At 39.2% G+C, this 24,163-nt stretch overlaps 1 protein-coding gene across 2 annotated transcripts in view; it reads left to right on the top strand.

Annotated features, from left to right (window-relative positions):
* LOC150078833 (uncharacterized) overlaps nucleotides 1–24,163 on the top strand; it is a 198,783-nt gene that overhangs the window by 34,975 nt on the left and 139,645 nt on the right. For both annotated transcript variants that reach the window (XM_090384142.1, XM_090384141.1), the window contains exon 5: nucleotides 19,214–19,284. In XM_090384142.1, coding sequence (XP_090240268.1) covers nucleotides 19,214–19,284 — 71 coding nt within the window. The remainder of the gene's footprint in view (nucleotides 1–19,213; nucleotides 19,285–24,163) is intronic.

The raw sequence follows: 24,163 nt of genomic DNA, 5'->3' as shown, positions 1-24,163 counted from the left end.
CACCATCATTAGGGGGGGGGGACCTCAATGCTAAGGTTGGAAAGAGACAAAAAAGCGCAGAAAGGAGAACTGTAGGAAATTTTGTAATTGGTGAAAGAAACGAAAGAGGTGAAAGACTTGTGGAATTTGCAGAATCTCAAGGATTGTCAGTAATGAACACTTTTTTCAAGAAAAGGGTGAACAGAAAGTGGACATGGAAGAGCTGAAATGTATTAACAACTAATGAATCGACTTCATTCTCACTAACAGAAGATATATCGTGAATGATGTTAGTGTCCTGAACAAGGTAAATGTTGGAAGTGATCACAGAATGATAAGATGCACACGATATAGATGTAAGAAAAGAAAGGAAAAAACTGATTCGAGTAAATAATACAAAGGTCTTTGAGATAACAGAAGAGGAGAAAAAGCAGTATTACTGGAACTTAAGAACAAGTTTGAGCTTCTGCAGATGGCTCAGGACCAAGATATTGATGAGGAATATTACAACTTTCTGAAAGTGATTAAGCCCAAGAAACCTTTAGGTAAAAAGAAATCCAAAGAAGAAAAAATTAATCAAGAAACACTGATCATGATAAACCGAAGACGACAAATGAAGAGCAAGATAAATACTGACAAGGAGAAAATTGAGTATACTAAGTTATGCAAAGCCATTAGAAAGAGACTCAGAGAGGACATAAGAAGATTAGCATTAATAGAGGCATATGCAGCATCAGCCAAAAAAAAAAAAAAAAACAACCTCCGATTTCACCCCTTTGTTCGTTCCAAATACATATCCAGCTCAGCCTTAAATTTATTTAGGCTATCAACTTCCACAACAAAGGATGAAAGTCTGTTCCACCAACCAACTACCTGCTGGCTAAAGGCAAACTTCCGTACATCTATCCTACAGCTGTCTTTCCTCAATTTGAATTTATACCCCCTCAGGTGATTATTCTGGGCGAGAGGAAGATTCCGATCAGCATTGAGCATGCTCAAACCATTCAAGCCTTTATACACCTCAATCAGATTTAACACAAGAAAAGTAGAACAAGCATTAAGGAAAAACAAAGGACTTAAATCAGCAGCCATGAGCAGAAATATAAAAAGACAAATGACACTGAAACTGAAGAATAGTGTTAGTGTACTTATAAATAGCAGAGAAGGCATAATTCAAATAGCAGAAGACTACTGTAGAGAATTATGCAAGGAGCGAGGGAATGATGCCCACAGTGGGGAAGATGGATCACAAATTAGTAACACATACAACATACCCGATATCCTTCAGAAAGCCCTGGGGAAAGATGAAGTTACTGTAGAGTTGTTAAAATTGGGAGGAAAAGACATGGCACAAAAACTGGCAAGACTACACAAAATGCATTAGAAAAGGTGTGATGCCTAAGGAGTGGAATAATGCCACCATAGTTTTGCTGCATAAGAAAGGAGATAAAACAGAAATTGGAAATTATAGACCAATTAGTTTGTTATCCCACATCTATAAGTTGTTCACAAGGGTCATTACTAACAGATTAGAAAGAATACTTGATGAGAATCAACTGAAAGAGCAAGCTGGCTTTAGGACAGGATTCTCAACTATAGATTACCTATGACAGGGTTGTTAATGACAGTAATGGCAGTGTGTTACTGCAACAGGATCTAGATAATTTGGGCAGATGGGCTGAGAAGTGGCAACTGAAATTTAACCTTGACAAATGCAAAGTACTGCATATGGGTAGAAGTAACCCCAGAGAAACGTACCAACTGTGTGGTACTACACTTAAGGTGGTAGAAAATGAAAAAGACCTGGGAGTAATTGTGCAGTCAGATATGAAGTTTTCTGAGCAATGCAGACAGGCTGCCAGGGCAAATCATGGGGTTTTGTCAATGATATATATAGGAATTTTGCTATCAGGGAGAAGGAGGTGATTGTTCCTCTCTATAAGGCAATGGTCAGGCCATTGAGTATTGCATACAGGTCTGGAGGCCTCATTTTAGGAAGGATGTAGATTTACTTGAGCGTGTACAGAGAAGGGCAACAAGATTGGTTAGGAGAATGAAGGGATCCTCTTACCAAGAGAGTCTTAAGTTCTGCAAATTGCAGTGGCAGGAGACTAGGCACCTGCACGGTGATCTGATTGAGGTGTATAAGGCCTTGAATGGGTTGAGCATGCTGAATTCTGATGAGATCCTTCCACTTGTTCAGATTACGAACCTAAGGGGGCATAAATTCAAATTAAGAAAGGACAGATGTAGAATAGATGTGTGGAAATTTGCCTTTAGCCAGCGGGTGGTGAATTGCTCAAACAAACTGCCATCTGTCGTTGTGGAAGTTGATAGGTTGAATAAATTTAAGGAGGAACTGGACAGGCATTTATTTGAAGGGAATGGCATGTTTTTTTTTTTTTTTTGGCTGATGCTGCATAAGTTCATACACTTGCTTTCTTGCATCACATGCCACTACTACTACTACCTTCATGTAATATCACAGCTAATGGAGAAAGCAAATGAATATAAAACACCATTATTCCTGGCATTTGTGGATTATGAAAAGGCATTTGACTCCATACAGCATAAGGCAATGTTTTGGGCACTGGAAAGATAAGGTATAGATACCCTATGTATTATGAGTTTGAAGAAAATATATGAGAATGCTACCTCCTTTATTTGACTAGACAAAGACAGTAGCAAATTTAAAATTGAGAAAGGAGTTCGACAAGGAGACACAATATCTCCAATGTTGTTTACTGCTGCCCTTGAGAAAGCTTTCAGAAGATTAGACTGGTCGTAGAAAGGAGTCAATGTGAATGTAGAGTACCTAAACCATTTACAATTTGCAGATGACATTGTGGTCATAAGCCAAGATCCCAAAGAATTAGAGGGAAACCTTAATCAGTTATGCAGAGTTAGTAAGGATTTTTGACTAAAGATGAATATGGCTAAAACAAAAGTAATGATGAACAAGTATACCATAGAAAGGGATATAATGATTGAAGGAACAGTAATTGAAAAGGTGGAGTCATATACTTTTCTGGGACAAGTCATCAGCTGTAATAATGATAAATGGCTGGAAGTCAAGAGAAGAATAAATTTTGGATGGATAGCATTCAAGAAATATGGTCACATACTGAGGAGCAATATCCCAATTTGTGTGAAATGTAAAATAATGAACCAATCTATACTACCCACCATGACTTATGGAAGTGAAACTTGGGCACTCACCAAAAGAATGGAAGAGAAGCTGAGAACTACACAGCGAAGAATGGAACTAATTATATTGGGAATCAGACTGTTAGATAAGAAGAGAAACACATGGATTAGGCAGCAAACTCAAGTAAAGGACATTCTTATCAAAACTAAAGAACTAAAATGGTCTTTGGCAGGACACATAGCTCGGAAACATGATGACAGATGGACTAAAAAAATAACAGAATGGTACCCAAGAGGAGCCAGAAGAAAACCTGGAAGACAAAGGCAGAGATGGATAGATGAAATTCATGAGTTTGTGGGTAGTAAATGGATGGCCAGTGCTCAAAACATAAGGAACTGGAAAGTTGCTGGAGAGGCTTTCATCCTGCAGTGGATTGAAAATGGCTGATGATGAAGCTTGCTTTCTTGAATCAATTGCCACCACTATTATTAAAATTTCCAAAATTTAAAAAAAACAACATCTTTTTTGTTGTAGTCGTCGCTATAAAGCAATACAATCTTTCCTTGTCTGCTCACAAAAGTCCACAAGGCCCAAACAATAATCTAATTTTGCAGTCTCATGTTGTTGATATAACTGGTTGCAATCAGAATTGTAACTGAGTGTGGAGAAGTATGTACAATGGTATTTCACAAAACAGAAAGAACTGGAAAGTTGCTGGAGAGGCCTACATCTTATAGTGGATTGATAATGGCTGATGATGATGATACCCTTTGCACTGTAAATGTTAGATCTGTTCCTCCCCTTTCTGGTAATTTTTATAATGACAGTTATGTGCTTGATAGTTATTTTCCTTGTATGAAGAAATGCCATTTTTTGGATTTTCATATATATGTTTGCAAAATCTAATGCAAGTTGGTTTTGCTAATGCTATCTTTCTTCTTAATAAACTGTGGAGAGATAACAGATTGTATACCTTTATGCTGACATTGAGCTGATTTGAATTTTTAAATTAAAACAAAAAAATTCCTTTAGCATGTTCCTCAAGCTAGGCTTCAAACTGCACATTTATACCTATTGTTGGGATAAATGCACAATTTGAAGCCCAGCTTGAAGTTTACAGTTTTTGCATTAAGAGGATATGTTATCATTGAAATTCTGTTTCTGAAATTTTTTGATTCTAACTGGAAGTATTTTTTTTTTTTTTTTTTGCCTTTCATTGTATTTGACTCTAAAATGAGAGTTTGCAATATTTTCATGACGTAATTAACACTAACACTAATTTTTGCACATTGGAGTCCATGCACATTATTGAATGTATCATCAGTGTCCTCACAATGTTCAGAAGTAAAATAACATTAGAGAATTTTCATGTGTTGTGTTTTATTAGCATTATTAGAGGAATATGATGCAAGAAAGCAAGCTTATGCAGCATCAGCAAAAAAAAAAAAAAAAACCCGCTCCCATTTCACCCCTCCTTTCATTCCAAATACTTATCCAGCTCAGCCTTAAATTTATTTAGGCTATCAACTTCCACAACAAAAGATGGAAGTCTGTTCCACCAATAAACTACCCGCTGGCTAAAGGCAAACTTCCGCACATCTGCCCTACAACTGTCTTTCCTCAATTTGAATTTATGCTCTCTCAGGTGTAATAATGACCAAGGGGAAAGAATCCCATCAGCATTGAGTATGCTCAGACCATTCAAGTCTTTATACAGCTTGATCTGATCACCTCGCAGCTGCCTAGTCTCCAGACACTGTAATCTGCAAACCTTAAGCCTTCTTTGTAAGAGCAACGCTTCGTTCCATTCACTAATCTTGTTACCCTTCTCTGTACTCGTTCCAAAAGCTCTACATCTTTCTTAAAATGAGGCCTCCAGACCTGTATACAGTACTCAAGGCCTGGCCATTGCCTTATACAAGAGGATAATCACCTGCTAGAAAAATTCCTGTATATCATTGACAAGACACCATGAGCTACTCTTGCAGACCATTCGCACTGCTCAGAAAACTTAATATCTGCCTGCACAATTACCCCCAGGTCCTTTACATCCTCTACCACTGTCAGTGTAGTACCACAGAGCTAATATGTTACCCTGGGGTTACTGCTTCCCATATGTAGTACTTTACATTTGTCAATATTAAACTACATTTGCCACCTCTCAGCCCATCTGCTCAACTTTTCTAGATCCTGTTTCAGCAGCGTACTGTCATTAACAACCCTACCAACCTTCGTATTGTCTGCAAACTTGGACATTAAGCCTGATATACCATCATCAATATCATTTATAAATACAGAAAACAACAATGGACCGAAAACTGAACCCTGGGGGACTCCACTAATAACATTAGTCCACGAAGAGCAGTGTCCATTGATCACAACTCTGTCTTCTCCCACTCTACCATCCTTTATCCATGGCAACAATTTGCCTCCAATGCCACACTGCTCCAATTTGTGCAGCAGTCTTCCATGTGCAACAGTATCAAAAGCCTTTCTAAGATCCAAATATATGATATCAAAGTTATTCCTTGCATCCAGTTCCTTTGTGACCACATCATAATATCAATCAAATTAGTCAGACAAGACTTCCCTTTAACAAAACCATGCTGTGTCCGAGCTATAACTGAAGTCTTGTCTAGATGATTCTGCAGTGCTTCCATTAATTTTCCTGGAACAGAAGTTAAACTAACAGGTCTATAATTACTTGTGTCACCCTTTGATCCTCCTTTGTGAATTGGGGTCCCATTTGTACATCTCCAGTCCATGGGTATCTCCCCTGAGTCCAAGGAAGCTCTCATAATTACGGCTTACTTCCTTTTCTGCCTCCTTTAATATAATTGGATAGATCCCATCCACCCCGGGTGCCTTTTTTATGTTTATCTTCAACAATTTTCCTCGACTTTCCTCAGTTATTACAAAATCATCTAGCTCACTGCCAGAGTTTAATTCACCTCTGGCATTCCCCTCACTGAATAACTCCTCATGTTGAAATGAAGATGCAAAATACTCGTTTAGTTTGTTAACCACCTGAGCAGGATCATCAACAGTTGAACCATCAATATCCAGTGGACCAATCTGATTATTATTAATATTGTTGCTCTTATATTATTTCTCCCTGATTGGGGGTTCCACTCCGTGGCGGGTACTGCTACCAAGTACACAGGGTGGTTGTAATGTTTGGTGCTACTGTCGTTCGAGGAAATCTCCTATCCTACAGGTGTTCAGGATTGCGACTTTCTGGAGTTCCTTGTAGGTGTTCTCTGGGAGACCTATTGCTGCTAGGCTGAGTCTTTGGTACCATACTGGTGGTTGACATGATGATTGGGATGGTCGATACTTCTTGTATATGCCACATCTCCTTGAGCTCATGTCTCAGGTTCGTGTACTTCCTAATTTTTTCCTCATGGGTTTTCTGGACATTGTTAGTGTTCGGCACTGCTATGTCAATCAGGTGGGTAGCCTTTTCCATCTTGTCCACAAGGGTTATGTCTGGTCTGTTGTGCGGGATAGTCTTATCCGTTATTATGGCGCGATCCCAGTACAGCTTGTGGGTTCGGGCCTCTAGTACTGCCTGGGGTTCGTACTTGTAGTATGGTACACTTTCTTTGGTCAACTGGTATTTCCTCGCTAGCTTCTGATGTATTATCCTGGCTACCTGGTCATGTCTATGAGTGTACTCATTCTGAGTGATCACCTTGCACCCCACAGTGATGTGTTGTATCATTTCTGAGGCCAGGTGGCATCGTTGACATGTGTCATCTGACATTCCAGGCTCCTTTGCGATGTATTTTCTATAGTTTCTGTTGTTGATTACTTGGTCTTGGATGGCCAGCATGAATCCTTTAATCTTGGGGAAGAGTGTTCTTCTTGTGCGCCATGCATTGAAAGCAATGGTGTCGATATGATCTTGATGGAGGTAATTGGAGTGTCTTCTTTGCCCATCTTTCTAACTTCATTTATTGTACTGTCTGGGTGGGAGGGGTTTCCTTGCCTAGGTTGAGTGAGGTGTACCACTTATCTATCTTCCTTATGGCCTGGTGGAGTGGTGCTGTGTTGTTCTCAAAGTAATCCTTCAGGTTAACTATCGCTGTTTTCTGTTGTTCTGTCAGGCACCTTCCTCCCTCTTTCTGAGGTATTGTTATTCTCTCTACTGCTGACTTCGGGTGGTGTTGGCGACTCTTGGTTATCATTGTCCTTGTCTTTCGCATGATATCTTCTAGCTTGGTGTTAGTCCAATCTATGACTCCGAATGTGTATGTTAGTACTGGAGCTGCATAGATATTTATGTCTTTAACTGTGTCCCCTCCATTCAGTTTTGCTTTCAGCAGGCTTCTGAGTATCTGATGATATTTTTCAGTCAGGCACTTCTTGATTTCCTTGTGCTCTAACTGCTCAGCCTGCATCATCCGTAGGTATTTGTAGGTCCCTCCTTCTGTCATAGCTTTGATCTCTTTACCAGTCAGCAGCTGGTAGTTTCGTCCAACTAATTTTTCTGGTGCAGTGTGTGGGTCTTGCATTTTTCTAGACCAAATTCCATCCTGATGTCCTTGCTGAATTCTTCGGTGATCTGGAGTTGCTTCTCGGTTGCCTCGTAGAGCTTGATGTCATCCACGTACATCAGGTGGGTGAGGGTGTACAGGTTCTTTCTTCTTTGAGGTTATTTCCATACTTGCAGCCATTGAGCATGGTGGATAGTGGGTTGAGTGCTAGACAGAACCATTTTGTGCTTAGAGCATCTCCCTGAAAGATTCCTCTTCTAATGGGGATTGGCCTGGTTGTGATGTTCTTGACCTTAATGGTGGTACTCCATTTCGCCGTTGTTGCTCCTAGGAAGTTTGTCACTATCGGATTGACCTTGTAGATCTTCAGGATCTCTATTAGCCAGCTATGAGGTACAGGGTCGAAGGCCTTGTGGTAATCGATGTAGGCCATGTATAGGTTGCGGTGTTTCTTGATGCCTCCGCAGCCAGGTGGGCAGGAGCAGCAGTGCGTAGCACACACTTCTTGATTAGACCGGGGTTCGAACCCGTGAGCCACCAAATACGGAGGATGCGGAAAGGTCAGGGAATGACCACCACATATACCCGGAGCAATATGGCCTTAGTTGCTAATGCTCCTAAAAACCAAATAACAACAACAGCGGTGCTTCTTGAAGGCTTGCTCCATAACTGCGGCATCTCTGGTTAATTGCTCCTTGCATCCTTTGCTCCTCCGCTTGCATCCTTTCTGCTGTTCAGGCATTATGTTCTGACTCTCTAAATGGTCTGATATCTTCTTAGTTATGCAGCTGGTCAGGATCTTGTACATCGTTGGGAGGCATGTGATTGGCCGGATATTGCCAATCACATGCCGGGTAAAGGATATTGCCGGGTTTCTTGTAACTTCATCTTTATGCTTTAGATATGACTTCTTCAGTGAGAAACTTTGGGGTTGTCTCTGGGTTGCTTATCATTCGAGTGAACTGCTTTGCTAGGTGGCTTTGTGTGCAGGTGAGCTTCTTGAACCAGTAGTTGTGGATGTTATCAATACTCGGGGTTCGCCAGTTGTGGGTGTTCCTGATTGACTGTTTTACTTCTTCTTCTCGAATCTTCCACTCTCTCATCTCTTGTATGTCCTTTGTTTTCTTCCATTCTACTTCTATCCAGGGTGCTCTGCTGTTATGTCTTACTTCACTGCTCCAGATATTTCCTCAGAACTCTTTGATTGTTTTCTTCTTGGGTGGTGCGTTTCCTGCTTTCTCATATTCAACCAGTTTCCTGTAGAAGGCTCTTTGGTCCTCATCAAAGATTCGGTTGTTTATTTTCGTCTGGAAGTTCTCTTTGTATCGGTGTAGTCTCTTGCTGAGTGTGAGGATGTTCTGCTTCAGTGTGTCCAAGTATTCTCCTATTCTCTGATTTCTGGTCTCATGTTTGCTGCGGACGCTGTCTCTTGAGGATGCTCTTCACCTTTCCAATCAATTTCTTACTTCTATTACCCTGTTGGTACTGGGTCAACTGACCTATCTTGACTCTTAATCTTCTATCTTCTGCTGAAGTCTTCTTTCCCAAGCTGGCGGTTCCTTCTGTTTTCACTTCTTCTGCTGCTGGTCTCTCGTTTCTTTTCCATTAATCCTAGTGGCTGCTATGGCAGCACAGTATACGGCTGTGTGGATAGCCTCCAGCATTGTACCATTGTTGTCAAGGTAATGTGGCATTATTTGCCAATTGAGGTGGACTGTTACTCTCCACAGGATTTTATTTGGCCTCTGCTTAGTTATCACTTGGGGTCCATTCCTTTGAATTGTGTTAGGGCCTTCTTCCACTCATCTTCTATTCTGGATAGCATGATGTTGTCTCTTTCCACTTCAGCTACTCTGGGTTGTATTTCTTCTTGCTGTTCCTCCTCTGGTTCCATGGTATGCTGTTCCTCCTCTGGTTCCATATTGACCATATTCCTTGTGCTTTGTAGCAGATCACTGACATCCTGCTTGATTTTTTCCAAGATGGCAGGAGCTATCAGGTTCTTCGTGACTATGTTCCTTCTCTGGTCCGCTATTTGCTGTCCGGTGACCTAAATATCTGGGAATCATTCCAGCCACTTAGTATGTAGTCTTGCCCTGTAAGTTGTCATATTGGTCTCTAGCCTGGTTATTTCATTGTATGCTCGCATGATGTATGTATTCATTTCAATGCTCTACTTCATGCCTTGGCGTTTTCTTCCTTCCTGGGTGGTCACTAGCACAATTGTGCAGGAAACACTTGCAGTGTTTCCTGAAGTTGTGCTTATTATTATTATTAGCTATATGGTGCAAGGAAGCCTGAGGCTTATGCTGCACTAGCCAAAAAAAAAAAATTCCCGAGTTACCCTAAGAGGGAAAGAGTCAGAAGTAGAATGGAATCACCAAGAAAGAGAAGAATGATGATATCCACCACAGTACCCTGGGTGTGCCAAGCCCATACTCACCAGATACGAGCCCCTGGGACAAATTTTCATCCCTTTCCTTCTAGAGTTTACATAGGTAAAGAACTCTTTGCTGTTTTTCTTTGCATCCTTTACCAAAGATTTCTCATAATCTGCCTTTGCCTGCCTAATCTTCTTTGTGACTTGGTTACAGACCAGCTTATATCTATCATAGGCTTTCATGTCGCCCATTGATTTATATGTATCCATGCATTTTTCTTCTCTTCCACATGTTTCATTAGTTCATCTGACATCCATTTAGGCCTAAACCTTGAACAATTTTTTTAGTTGGTAGGTAAAGCCTAGTAGCTTCCAAGATTAATTTTTTGAATGCTTCCCATTTTGAATTTGCTGTTGTTAACATTATCAGCTGGTCCTACCGCATAGAATTTAAATTCTGTCTCACACCTCCGTAGTCACCTTTACAAAAGGAACCACTGCCACCTAGTGGTTCCTTTATCTGCAGATTCTTATTGCATGAAGAATCACTATTGATAATCAGATCAAGAGTATTACTCCCTCTAGTTGCCTCTGAACATGCTGATGTAGAAAACAGTCATCCAATAAATCTACAGAAGCCTTGCTAGTGAGTGAGTGACCAACCCACAAATTCCAGTCAATATCCAGGAATTTAAAATCCCCCATTTATTATTTACTAATGAATAATTAGCAATGATGTCTGTCAATAATTGCAGTGACATATTGGTAGGTCATTCAAACTCATGAGCCAACATTTATATAATGGGCTAATGAGCAGATTAATATTTTCGTGATGCAGTATCAGCTTTAAGAGGTTAATCTGGCAATTGCATTTTGACTAGTTTCAAACAAATGTTTTGCAGACTGTGCAATACTAGGGCAACTTGTTATGAAGACAATGTTTGTTCTGTGGTTTATGGCCACATTTGTCATACCATGCTAACATCACTCACATTCACATTAATGAACGTGAGTGACATTAGCAGGGTATGAATGCAAACTTTATTTTACTGCTACTGTGTACCCATAGTAACAGTAAAGTACCAATGGTCAATGATAACATAGAGGGTATGTTATCATTGACCATTTCATGCTATTTGCAGTTATTAGGACTTAAGTTTCCATGGACACATTCAAAAAATTGGAGACAATCTGGTGAAAAATAATTTCTGGGGGCAGGTAGTCAATTCTGAGGACTGCCTCTGAAGATTTTTGATGTTTGGCAATCCTATTGTAATATAGCACTGTCATTTGACTTATAGAGAACTTACAGTTATGATGAAAATTTTCTATAGGCACCTTATGTACCTTACCCATTTTTGTATCTGATACTTTACTGTGCTTATTATTTGATGTTTGTATTAGCATTAATAGAGGCATATGATGCAAGAAAGCAAGCTTATACAGCATCAGCCAAAAAAATAAAAATAAAAAAACCTTCCCATTTCCTCCATCCAGTACCTCCAAATGTTTGTCTAGTTCTGCCTTGAATTTATTTAAGCTGTCAAATTCTACAACAACAGATGGAAGTTTGTTCCAGAAATCAACCACACACTGGCTGAAGGCAAATTTCTGCACAGCTATTCTATAACTGTCTTTGGTAAATTTGAATTTATGCCCCCTCAGACAATAAATCTGGGCAAGAGGAAGAATCTCATCAGCATTGATCTTGCTCAAACCATTCAAGACCTTATACACCTCAATCAGATCACCTCGCAGGTGCCTAGTCACTGGATGCTGTAATTTGCAAAACTTAAGCCTTTCTTGGTAAGAGCACCCCTTTGTTCCCTTCACCAATCTTGTTGCCCTCCTTTGTACTCATTCTAGCAACTCTACATCCTTCCTAAAATGAGGCCTCCAGACCTGTATACAGCCCTAATGGATTATAGTCCTAATTTATTTTATACACCATCAGGCATCTCTCATATTGTGGAGTTATACTTCTTAACTGTTTTGCCATTACATCACTTGGATACCTACCCACCCACCGAAGAAGGGCCAAATAGCCCTGAAACGGTGCCGTCTGTGTGGTGGTATCCACTGAGAATAAGTAACAATAGTCTTCTCCTTCTGGTGAAGTGTTACTTATTTGAAGTAGTGAAATGTTATGGCAACTCGTTGTGAAAGTATTCACAATATGAGATATGACTTAAACGATGCCGCTCTTGCAAATAATTTGCTAATTTAGGATTAGCTGTTTACTAACATGATGCTTTTGCACTAATTTGTACATAAATGATAATAGATTATCATTTATGTACAAATGATTAGATATTTGAAGTGAAATATTAATTCTTAGAATGCAGAATTTTTTTAATTATTAAAAATTACTACAAAATCTTTATACTGATTTTGAGTTTATTACTCTTAACAGACTTTCTAACAGACAATTTTAACAAATTCTTTGTTATGATGTGAACAAGTGTTCTGCAAAAAATTGTAATTAATAATTAAAAAAATAAAATAAATAAATTTTGCATATTTGTAACATACACCACTTTTGTATCATTATAATATTTAATATAATTTTTTTTCGGTTAATATACTGGCATAGAATAATAATCAAATAGACCGCGGAACACTTTATTTTGGTGGGCTTTGCATAGAGGTAATGACACCTACAAAAAATTAGCAATATAGTGATGTAATATGCCATTCGTATGCGATTTAGCCTGGAGTACACGAGGAAGGAGAGGAGGAAGTGGGCATAGAATAATAATCAAATAGACCGCGGAACACTTTATTTTGGTGGGCTTTGCATAGAGGTAATGACACCTACAAAAAATTAGCAATATAGTGATGTAATATGCCATTCGTATGCGATTTAGCCTGGAGTACACGAGGAAGGAGAGGAGGAAGTGAACCGATATCATAACTAAACTCACTTCCTTGTATAAATTTTTTTTTGATAATTATTAGTATTTGGAAATATTATTACTAAAATATGTGACCATAGATTTGTGGTTGAAAAAAGGAACTTTAAAACGAGAAGCAAAGTACTTCTAGTAGTGCAACTTGCTCGATGAAAACGAACACAGTATTGTCACACTTCAAAATGAGGATAAACAATCGCAGCCTTTTGTTCCCCAGAAATCCGAAGCGAAAAAACAGGAACCAACTAATAAAAGACCAAATCGAAAGTATAATAATAGTTATTTGAATTTTGGCTTTACATGTGTTGGAAATAAAGATGTCCCTGATGCACAGTTCTTTGGCTCTCGCTAAACTTGGCGCCTCTGTAGCCAGGTGGGCAGGAGCAGCAGTGCGTAGCACACGCTTCTTGATTAGACTGGGGTTCGAACCCGTGACCACCAAATACGGAGCATGTGGAAAGGTCAGGAAATGACCACCACATATCCCTGGAGCAATATGGCCTTAGTTGCTAATGCTCCTAAAAACCAAATAACAACAACAACTCGCTAAACTTGTGTTCCGTGAATATGTTGTGAGATGAAGAGTGTTCCATGACTAAAAAAGTTTGGGAAACACTGGTCTACTGCCATACGTGTGTGTATACACAGGATGATTCAGGAATAATAGTAAATATTTGGGAGGTTATAGTATTGATTATTCTGAGTAAAAAAGTTCATATAAACATGTGTACAATTCTCAATGGATAAGGAGATACAGTTGTTTGAAACTGGTACGCATAGTTCTCTGAATCAGATGTGACCAAGAAGCAGTTATAACCTGACGCTGTACTGTTTGGTGTTAAAAGTGTTGTTAATAATGCTGCACATCTTCACACGTGCTGAATATGCCGATATGGTTTTTGTGGTGGAAGTGCTACTGCTGCTTGTAGAGAATACTGTTGATGGTTTCCTAACTGCAGAATACTGGATTCAAGAGTGTTTACACCAAACTATGTGAGACTGGTACAGTTCCCAGCACTCATATTTCTTCTGAATGTGCGAATGAACAAAATATAGATGAAATAGAACACATTCTTCAGTCGGTAGAATGTAGTCCTACTATTAGCACACGAAGAATTTCTATGTGTATCAGTGTTCCAAAGACGAGAGTGTGCCGAACACGGCACACTCTCGTGAACACGGCTTGTATCCATTTCACATACAATGGGTGCAACATCTTGAACCAGGATACAATGCCCAGCAATTGGAATTTTGTCGGTGGGTAAATGCTAATTGCTGATTAATTCCATTAATACTGTTCAGCGATGAAGCTACTTTCACACGTGATGGTATCAACAACACCCTGGTGTTGTTGATATGACTGCCAGGGGCAAAAGTTGATGACGTTGTAGAGCAGATATCATCTTTTAAGGGCACAGAAGGTGATATTGTTGTACATTTTGGAACTAATGACATTAAGAGTAAGAGATCTGCAGATTTACTCAACAAGTACAGGTCAATGTTGAAAAAAAGTTGCGAGTTAGGATTAAATGTGAAAGTGTCTGCAATTCTGCCTGACAGCCTTGTCGATCAATACAGTCATGGAGAGATTGTGCAAGGCTCAAGGGGTAGAATTTTTTTCAGCCCGGTCTGTGCTTGTTGACAGGAGAGACTGCTTCTACAGGGATAGGGTACACTTAAATAGAAAAGGTGCAAGAATATTTGCTGATACTATCGAGGCAGTATTAGGTGGATCGGAAAACTGCTAGCTTGTGGGGATACACAGACTAAAAGGTTAACAGTGGCTGTAGATAGAGGCAAAAATGATTCTTGAATTGCTTCTATTAGAATGAACAGCAGCCAGGAAAGCAAGGTAATGGAGATTTCCAAGACTGCTGGGAGTCAGTGGAACAAGTAAATACATGGGCTGTGTATTTACTTGTTCAACTATGACTTAAGAGTAGAAACAGGTGCATGTATACTTGCATGTACACCAATGTTAGGAGTATAGTTAATAAATTTGATGAACTTGAAGTGCTAGTCAAGACATCAAAGGGAGATATTGTTGGGATATCAGAGACGTGGTGTCACACAAATATAAGCAGTGTAAAATTGGAATTTGGACAGTACAATGTGTACAGAAAGAATAGACAGGACAGGAAGGGAGGAGAGGTTAGTTATGCTGTTAATTTAGAAACACACAATCTAAGGAAGTGTATCCAGTTGATGTTGGTGGACAATGCAATGTTGAGTCTGTTTGGTGTAACATAAGCACTGGGAAAGGAAAAATGAGAGTAGGTGTGTGTTATAGGCCTAATGAATCTGATGAGTATAATGAGCAATTTTGCAGAGAAATAAAGTGGGCCAGTAAATCAGAATGTCTTTTAATGGGGGATTTTAACTTTCCAGATATTGACTGGAACTTGTGGGTTGGTCACTTGCACACTAGCAAGACTTTTGTGGATTTATTGGATGACTGTTTTCTGCAGAAACATGTTCGAGAGGCAACCAGCGGGAGTAATACTCTTGATCTGATTACCAGTAGTGATTATTCATGCATTAAGAATTTGCAGATAAATAAAGAACTGGGTGACAGTGATCACAATGTACTGATGTGAGAATTACTTAAAGATCTAACTACCATCAAGGCTGAAGGGAAGGGACCATCTTAGACCCCTGTAGTCATCTTTACGAAAGCTTTTGCTTTCGTAAAGGTGACTACAGGGGTCTCAGACAGTTTTTAAATTCTGTACAGTGGGATCAACTGATGATGTTACCAAGATTGAATTCTAAATGGGAAGCCTTTTAGAATGCCAGAGAAGAAAAATGTATGGGATGCATATAAAATATCAGGTGACACAAAAGCCTATGGTAGATATAAACTAGTGTGTAATCAAGTCACAAAGGAGGTTAGGCAGGCGAAGGCACATTAAGAGAAATCTTTGGGAACGGATGCAAAGAAAAACAGCAAAGAGTTCTTTACTTATATAAACTCTAAAAGGAAGGGGATGAATCTGATTGGTCCACTTAACATAGATGGGTTGACTATTGATGATTATGCTCATGTAGCTGATAAACTGAATGAGTATTTTGCATCTACATTCACACATGAGGAGTTATTCAATGAGGGGAGTGCCAGAAGTTTATCAAATGCTAACAGGGAGCTAAGTGATTTTGTAATAACTGAGAGCAAAGTGGAGGAGAAATTGTTGAAGTTAAACATAAAAAAGGCACTTGGGGTGGACGAGATCTATCCAGTTATATTAAAGGAGGCAGCAAAGGAAGTAAGCAAACCCTTAGCCATAATTATGAGAGCTTCCTTGAACTCAGGGAAGGTTGCCATGAACCGGAGGTGCAAATGTATTACCAATTCACAAAGGGGGTTCAAAAGGTGGCAAGTAACTATAAACCTGTCAGTTTAACTTGTGTTGTGGGGAAAATAATGGAATCACTAGTTAAAGAAGCATTGCAGGATCATCTAGACAAGACTACAGTAATAGTTAAGACACAGCATGGGTTTGTTAAAGGAAGTCTTGTCTGACCAATTTGATTGGATACTATGCTGTGGTGGTCACAAAGGAACCGAATGCCAAAAATAATTTTGATATCATATACTTGAATTTCAGGAATGCTTTTGATACTGTTGCACATGGAAGACTGCTGTAAAAATTGGAGAGGTATGGCATTAAGGGTAAGGTTGAGTGGAAGACTATAGAGAGTGGTAATCAATGGACACTGCTCTTCGTGGACAAATGTTGTTAGTGAAGTTTCCCAGGGTTCGGTGTTGGGCCCATTGTTGTTGTTTTTTTTTTTTTTTTTTTTTGGTAGTTGTTGGCACATAGGCTTCTGTGGCCATAATGCACCTCCCAAGGTTTTTGCAGTACATTGATCCAAGCCCGAGGCGGGAATCGAACCCGCAACCTTTGGGTTGCCAGGCAGGCACTTTACCCACCCGGCTAGCCCAGTCGGCTCCCCCCCCCATTGTTGTGTTGTATATTTATCAATGATATTGATGCAAGTATATTTGGTTTAATGTCCCAGTTTGGAGATGATATAAAGGCTGGCAGGGTTGTTAACTACAGTAAAGTCAGTATGCTACTCCAACTGGATCTAGATAAATTGGGCAAATAAGCTGAGAAGTGGCAACTGAAGTTTAACATTGACAAATGCAAATACTGCATATGGGTAGCAGTAACCGAAGAGAAATGTACCAACTGTGTGGTACTATACTCAGGGAAGTGGAAAGTGAAAAAGACCTAGGGGTAATTGTGCAGTCAAATATTAAGTTTGCTGGACAGTGCAGACTGGCTGCCAGGGCAGGTCATGGAGTGTTGTTAATGATATATAGGAATTTTGCTAGCAGGGACAGGGAGGTGCCGACCGGGCTAGCCGGGTGGGTAAAGTGCCTGCCTGGCAACCCAAAGTTCGCGGGTTCGAATCCCGCCTCGGGCTTGGATCAAAGTACTGCAAAAACGTTGGGAGGTGCATTATGGCCACAGAAGCCGATGCGCCAACAACTACCAAAAAAAAAAAAAAAACAGGGAGGTAATTATCCCGTTATACAAGGCAATGGTCAGGCCACACCTAGAGTACTGTATACAGGTCGGGAGGCCTCATTTTAGGAAGCATGTAGAGTTACTAGAACGAGTACAAAGAAGGGCAACAAGATTGGGAGGGGAACAAAGGGGTGCTCTTACCAAGATAGGCTTAAGTTTTGCAAATTGCAGCACCTGGAGAGTAGGCACATGCAAGGTGATCTGATTGAGGTATATAATGCTGATGGGATTCTTCCTCTTGCTCAGGTTAAGAACCTGAGGGGGCACAGTTTCAAATTGAGGAAAGACAGTTGTAGAATAGATGTGTGGAAATTTGGCTTTAGCCAGCGGATGGTTGATTGGTGGAACAGACTTCCATCTTTTGTTGTGGAAGTTGATAGCCTAAATAAATTTAAGGCTGAGCTGGACAGGCATTTGGAACGAATGGAGGGGTGAAATGGGAGGTTTTTTTGGATGACGCTGAATAAGCTTGCTTTCTTGCATCGTATGCCTCTAATAATGCTAAACCCGTAATTCTCGTAGGTGGTCAGACGAAAATCCACATGCCACTGTAGAAACAAAATTTCAATATCACTTCTCTGAAAATGTGTTGTGCGGTACATCTACAATCAGTACACAATCAACTGATTGTCGATGTACCTATTGTGTTACAAATCTTCATATAGTGCTCATTTACCTAGAATTTCTTCAATACAAACTTCCACTGCTATTGGAGAATGTTCCCTTGGCTACAAGGATTGCTATGTACTTTCAGCATGACAAAGCTCTTGCACATTATACCCATCTCGTGATACAATATCTAAATCGAACTTTCCCTGAACGACTGCAGTGTTCCCATTCATTGACCACCAAGGTCTCCAGACCTCACTCCATTAGATTTTTGTTTGTGGGGATGGATAAAACGTGCAGTATACAGAGAAAAGATGTATACAAGAGACGAATTGCTTGCCCCTCATTTTGGATACCGTTGCCCTCATAACAAATGCCAAGACGACCTCAGAAGAACAATATGTCATATTACCACAAGAGTTCCAAAGTGCATTTTCGAACATTTATTGTGAACTGTAAAAAATTTGTCAATTATTTGTGTTTTGTATCATTCAATAAGTCATTTATCATTCTTTAATACCTCTCATAATGGCTTTGTGCACACTAGTTTCAAAAAGCTGTATCTTCCGTATCCATTGAGAATTGATCATGTTTATATGAACTTTTTTACTCAGAATAATCGATACTATAACTTTCCAAAATATTTACTGTTTCTCCTGAAAAAAAAAAAAAAAAAAAAAATATATATATATATATGGCTTTGTTATAGGCTTCTAAAAGTTGTGATAAAAAAGTTGCCCATATAAACACTTGGGTTATTACAGTTTTTTTTTTTTTTTTTTTTTAATATTTCAGCTGTAGATATTTCAAAATTATTGTGCTTTCTGGTATTGTTCAGCAGGCTGAAAAATATTAATATACAGATTTTTGATCATCTGCTAAATCTAGTGTTTCAGATATCCCATTAAATCACTTTTGTTACAAAAGTGTTGAGCACATTAATTAAAATAAATATTTATTAAATTTATAATTTATTCACATAAGGAGAGTTGGTTAAGAAGAAATCCTACTGACTGAATAAAAGGTAACTCCTTGTTTATTCCTCAAATATTAATAGAATGTAGGAAGAATTGAGCTCATTTATTTAATTTATTAAAATTAAAAAAAAAAAAATGCAAAACAGTAAATGAAACTTTATTGTCCCATTATAGATGGACTGTGTGACATTTTGTGAATTAACTCCAGAGCAAGTTTTTGGCCCTGTTCACTCTATGTCTCGGATGTAAGTACATTTTAAGAAATAAATGATAATTATTTTTAGAATTAACTGGAAGAGAAATGAATTTGAATTGCAGCAACATGAAAAAATTTTTTTTTGAAATGAAAAATTTACAAAACAGTTATCTTGAGAAATAAAAATATACCTATATTTCGCCTGTTTGAAAAACCATTCATTATTCAGTTCATTTACTTCCATGGTGATGCAACTTTTCAGTGTTATTTTGTATATCATATGCACATATAAATGATGATAACATTAGTTGGTGTGATTTTGCATTATTTAATGATATCATACAGTGCTACCAAAGAAAACAAATGTTTGAACAGTATATGTTTGAAAAAGTTGTTTGACATTAATTTTTGATATTAAGTACTCTTATCTGTGTATAGGAAGATTTTGAAAAAAAATATATAAACTAAACATTCTTTATCGTACACAAAAAAGTTACATAGCAACTGATAAAGTTGTCTTGTTACAGACCTAGATTGCAAGGGAGCGCATTCATTCCAGTAAAGGACTTCATTGTACCTGTAAAAAATTAAATAAATAAATAAATAATAGATAATATATTGTGGGATTATGCTAAAAACAGTAGCTGTGGAATAATTTTGCAATAGCATTAAAATTGGACCAAAATTAGAAGCTCAGTGTTAGAATTGTGAGTAATCAGTGACACTTAGTATATATGAAAAATAGTCTTTCAGCAGTTTTCCATTTGTTTACTCAGCCTGTTTTTTTTTTTTTTTTTTTTTTTATTCTGAAAACACCAAAGATTTATGGTATTAGAACCTACAATATTTAGTACTGTGCATAACTAAAGGTTGAAAGCAGAACAAAAAACTTTTGTTTTTTGTTCTGCGAGTTTGGAGTTGGGCAATGAATAAACTCTGATTGGTTTAGGTGATGTTCTGGCTGGTTTGGAAGAGAGTGGTGGAAATACAGATGCCAGTTCAGAAAAAGTGCCCATGGAAATATCTATAGAAAAGACATGCAGCAAAAACTGAACATTTGTGAGACAGCATGGAGAGTTTGTAAAAGATTGATCATTAATTAACCCAACTGCTTTCTTTTGACTAGTGTTAAGAGGCTTCAAAGAGATTTTGTGAGCACCATTCCAGATGTAAGAACAGTATTCCATGGTGGGGTAGATTTGGGATTTGTAAAGAGTCAGTAGTATTTTGGAAGAAATGTAATGCTGAGAGTGAAAAAGAAAGCCCAGGTTTTTTTTTTTTTTTTTTTATATAAAGGATGCATTAGTATTAGTAGAGGCATATGATGCAAGAACGCAAGCTTATACATCAACAGCCAAACAAAAAAAAAAAACCCATTCTCATTTCGCCCGTCCATTCGTTCCAAATGTTTGTCTAATTCTTCCTTTAATTTATTTAAGTTATGAACTTCTAAAATGACAGATGGAAGTTAGTTCCAGCAATCAACTACCTGCTGGCTACAGGGAAAATTTCCACACACAAATTCAAAACTGTCTTTCCTCAGTTTATACTCCCTCAGGTTTGTAATCTGAGCAAAAGGTAGAATCCCATCAGCATTGCACCTGTCAGTATATTCAAGGCCTTATACACCTCAATCAGGTTGCCTCACAGGTGCCTAGTCTCCTGACGCTGCAATTTTCAGAACTAAAGCTTTCTTCATAAGAGCACCCCTTTATTCTCCTCACCAGTCTTGTTGTCCTTCTCTGTACTTGTTTTAGAAACTCTACATCGTTCCTAAAATAAGGTTTCTATACCTGTACGCAGTACTCAGGTGTGGCCTGACCATTGCCTTATACAAGGGGATAATCACCTCCTTATCACTGCTCGAAAAATTCCTGTATACATCGACAAGACCCCATGACCTACTCTGGCAGCCTGTCTGCACACTGTTCAGAAAACTTGATATCTGGCTACATAATTACCCCCAAGTCCTTTTCATTCTCCACTACTCTGAGTGTAATGCCACTCAGTTGGTACATTTCTCTGGGGTTACTACTACCCATATGCAGTGGCACCCAGGTGCCAGAGCGTTTATTGATAGCAGTTGGTTTTTTTGCAAGGTGATTAGAGTGTTTTTTGGTTGTATTATTCGACTATTTCTTGCTTTTTCCCTGCTGTTCAATTGTTCTGAAGAAGCTCCACCTCCAAGTGGTCTGGGCCGGGCAGCTGGGGGGGGGGTCCCCAGCTGGCAGAGTGAGCTTTTTTAGGTATATTTCAAAATTTTATGTTTTTTGGTTTTTCTGTTTTGGTTTAAAATTTGTTTGAGCTGTTATATCATTTAGTGATTAATTTTAGTATTAATTAGGTTTAATATAGTTAGTTGAATTGTTTTGTATTGTTTCTTATGGCTTCAAAGAAAATAACTTCAGATCCCCGGAGTGGGGATTCTGATAGTGATGAAGAATTAAGTGATTTTATACAGCGGAAAGAACTTATGTTGAAATCTCAGCTTCAGGAAGAACGGACAGAAGCTGCTGGGCCTAGTGTGGGAGTTCTCTCTAAGAAAAAGCGAAAATATAAGATTAAGAAAAAGGTGCAAGATGAAGAGGACACGAGTGAAACTTGTGTTAAGAGATCCTTGCGCTCTCGGGCAAAAGAAAAAGGAATAGTTGAGGAAGTGGGACCTCAGGATAATAGCCAAGAAATATATAAGGATGAGTGTGCTCCCTGTGATGGGTTTGAGGACCTCAAGCAAGCGAGACAAAGCTTAAGAACTTTAATTTTGAAGTATAAAGTGCCAATAATGGCGTTAGATGAAATGCTAACGCTTTGGGATCACCTCGAGGAGGTTGTGCAAAAAACTCTAGTAGATAATGCTGTGTTGAAGGCTTTATTGAAAGAGAGGACTACTGGTGGACTACCAGCAGAACGAACATATTCTGAAGCTGTGAAGGCTTCTAGTGAACCTAGAGTTGTGACTAAGACTGTGATCAATAAGGCTACGAAGGAGAAATTCAGGACCAGTGAAGACGTGAAGTTGGAGCTCCTGAAGACTATCCGTCCGGCCTTGAGTGACACGAAAGTAATAGGTGTGAGGCCTATTCGGGATCGTCGGGATGCCTTGGAGGCAGCCACAGAACAAGACATTCGTAAGATCAAAGAGTGCTCCCGACTTGGTGAGCTAGGCCTGGTGGTCGAAAAGTCTCTAAAGATCAGACCGAAACTTGTTATTTTTGACTTAGATCAGGAAGTCAATCAAGATCATCTCCTGCAGGAGCTTTGGACCCGAAACCTTTGTGGATCTGAGGTTTCGGAGGAGCAGTTTTGAAGTGAGACAGCTGTGATGACTAAAAATAAAGCTAGAGGTAAAACTGGCTATAATTTTATTATTGAGACATTGGGCTTGATCAGGCGAGTTCTGATCGCCCGTGAAAGGGTTTATGTTGATTGGAGTGCTCATAGGGTGAGGGATCTTATAGTTCCCACACAGTGTTATAGGTGTATGGCTTTTGGCCATGTTGCCAAACATTGTAAGAGTGAGTCATTCTGTGGTCACTGTTCTGAAAAGGGCCACTCTTTTAGGGATTGTGACATGCGGGGGGACTCCCCGAAATGTGTTAACTGCTGGAGAGAGAAAACTATCCTCTGATCATTCTGCTGTTGACAAGATATGTCCTGAATATGCTAGGGCAATGGATATTTTGAAACGCAGGATAGATTATGGAGAGTAAGAATAGTTACTCCATAATTCAGATAAATGGTCAGAGAGCGATTAGTGTGGCTTCGCAGTTGACACGAGTTATAGAGGAGGAACGAGCTGATTTGGTGTTACTTCAAGAACCTTATGTGCTCAGAGATAAGGTGGTCTGTTATCCATCTCGATACAGAATTATAGTCGCTCCCAGATCTCCCTGTGCTGCAATAATAATAGCTGACCCACAGTGACAGTAACTGTTGTGTCTACCTTGACTACATCGTATGGTGTATGTGTTGAGGTTATAGGGGGATTTGGTAGAGTCTATTTTGTGTCCTTATATTGTAGGCCATCAGGACTTATGGCTGTGTTCATAAGATATCTTGAGCAGGTTGTGAGTACACTTGGTTCGGTTCATTTAATTGTTGGTATGGATTCAAATGCTGGATCTGCTCTGTGGGGGTGGCCGGAGCTCTGATGACAGAGGTACAGAGCTGGAAGAGTTTTTGGCTGCTGCAGACATGGAAGTGATTAATGATTCAGAACAACTGCCAACGTTCTCCTCTGTAATTGGTGAGTCCTATATAGGTGTTACTGCTTGTTCTAGGTCCATCTTGCGGATGGTTAAGAATTGGAGAGTGCGATAACATTTGGCGACCAGTGATCACAGAGTGATTACATTCAATATCACTACTGGGGAGCCTATGAGGCACTGGAGTGATATAGATAGATATTCAATGCGTGGTGTAAATTGGATTAGGTTTCTTGCTCTATGGCACTCTAAGATCGATCAATTTGATATGTGGCATGATCTGACTGCGTCAGAGAAAGCTAGGAATTTGACTTATATATTGCAGGACTTAAGTAAACGGTGTTTGCAGAAGAAGAGAAGACCGCAAAGATCGGTACCGTGGTGGACACCTGAGCTTACGCATATGTGGAAAGATCTACAGCATGCGCGTAAGAGGTATCAACGTGAGAGGTGGTGTTACTCTCAGGAATCGTTTGAGCTGCGGTTGCAGTATCAGATGAAAAGAAATGAATATAAGAATAAAGTTGTTTTATTAAAAAGGGCTTCTTGGAGAAACTTTGTGCAGGAGAGGGGCTCTGCTGATCCCTGGTCTTCTGTATATAAGTTGGTTACTGATAAGATCTATGGTGGTGAAATTATGTCCACGTTTGTGGCTACTGACAGAGTGACCTTGGGATGGGCTGATTCTGTCTCCTGTTTGATCAATTCAATTTTAGTTGAAGA

The sequence above is a fragment of the Mastigoproctus giganteus genome, chromosome 10 (genome assembly GCF_048544385.1).
Source record: "Mastigoproctus giganteus isolate SK-2022 chromosome 10, ASM4854438v1, whole genome shotgun sequence".
Classification (NCBI taxonomy): Eukaryota; Metazoa; Arthropoda; class Arachnida; order Uropygi; family Thelyphonidae; genus Mastigoproctus; species Mastigoproctus giganteus.
The sequence above is the reverse complement of the archived record's forward strand: the minus strand, read 5'-3'. Positions and strand labels throughout refer to the sequence as shown.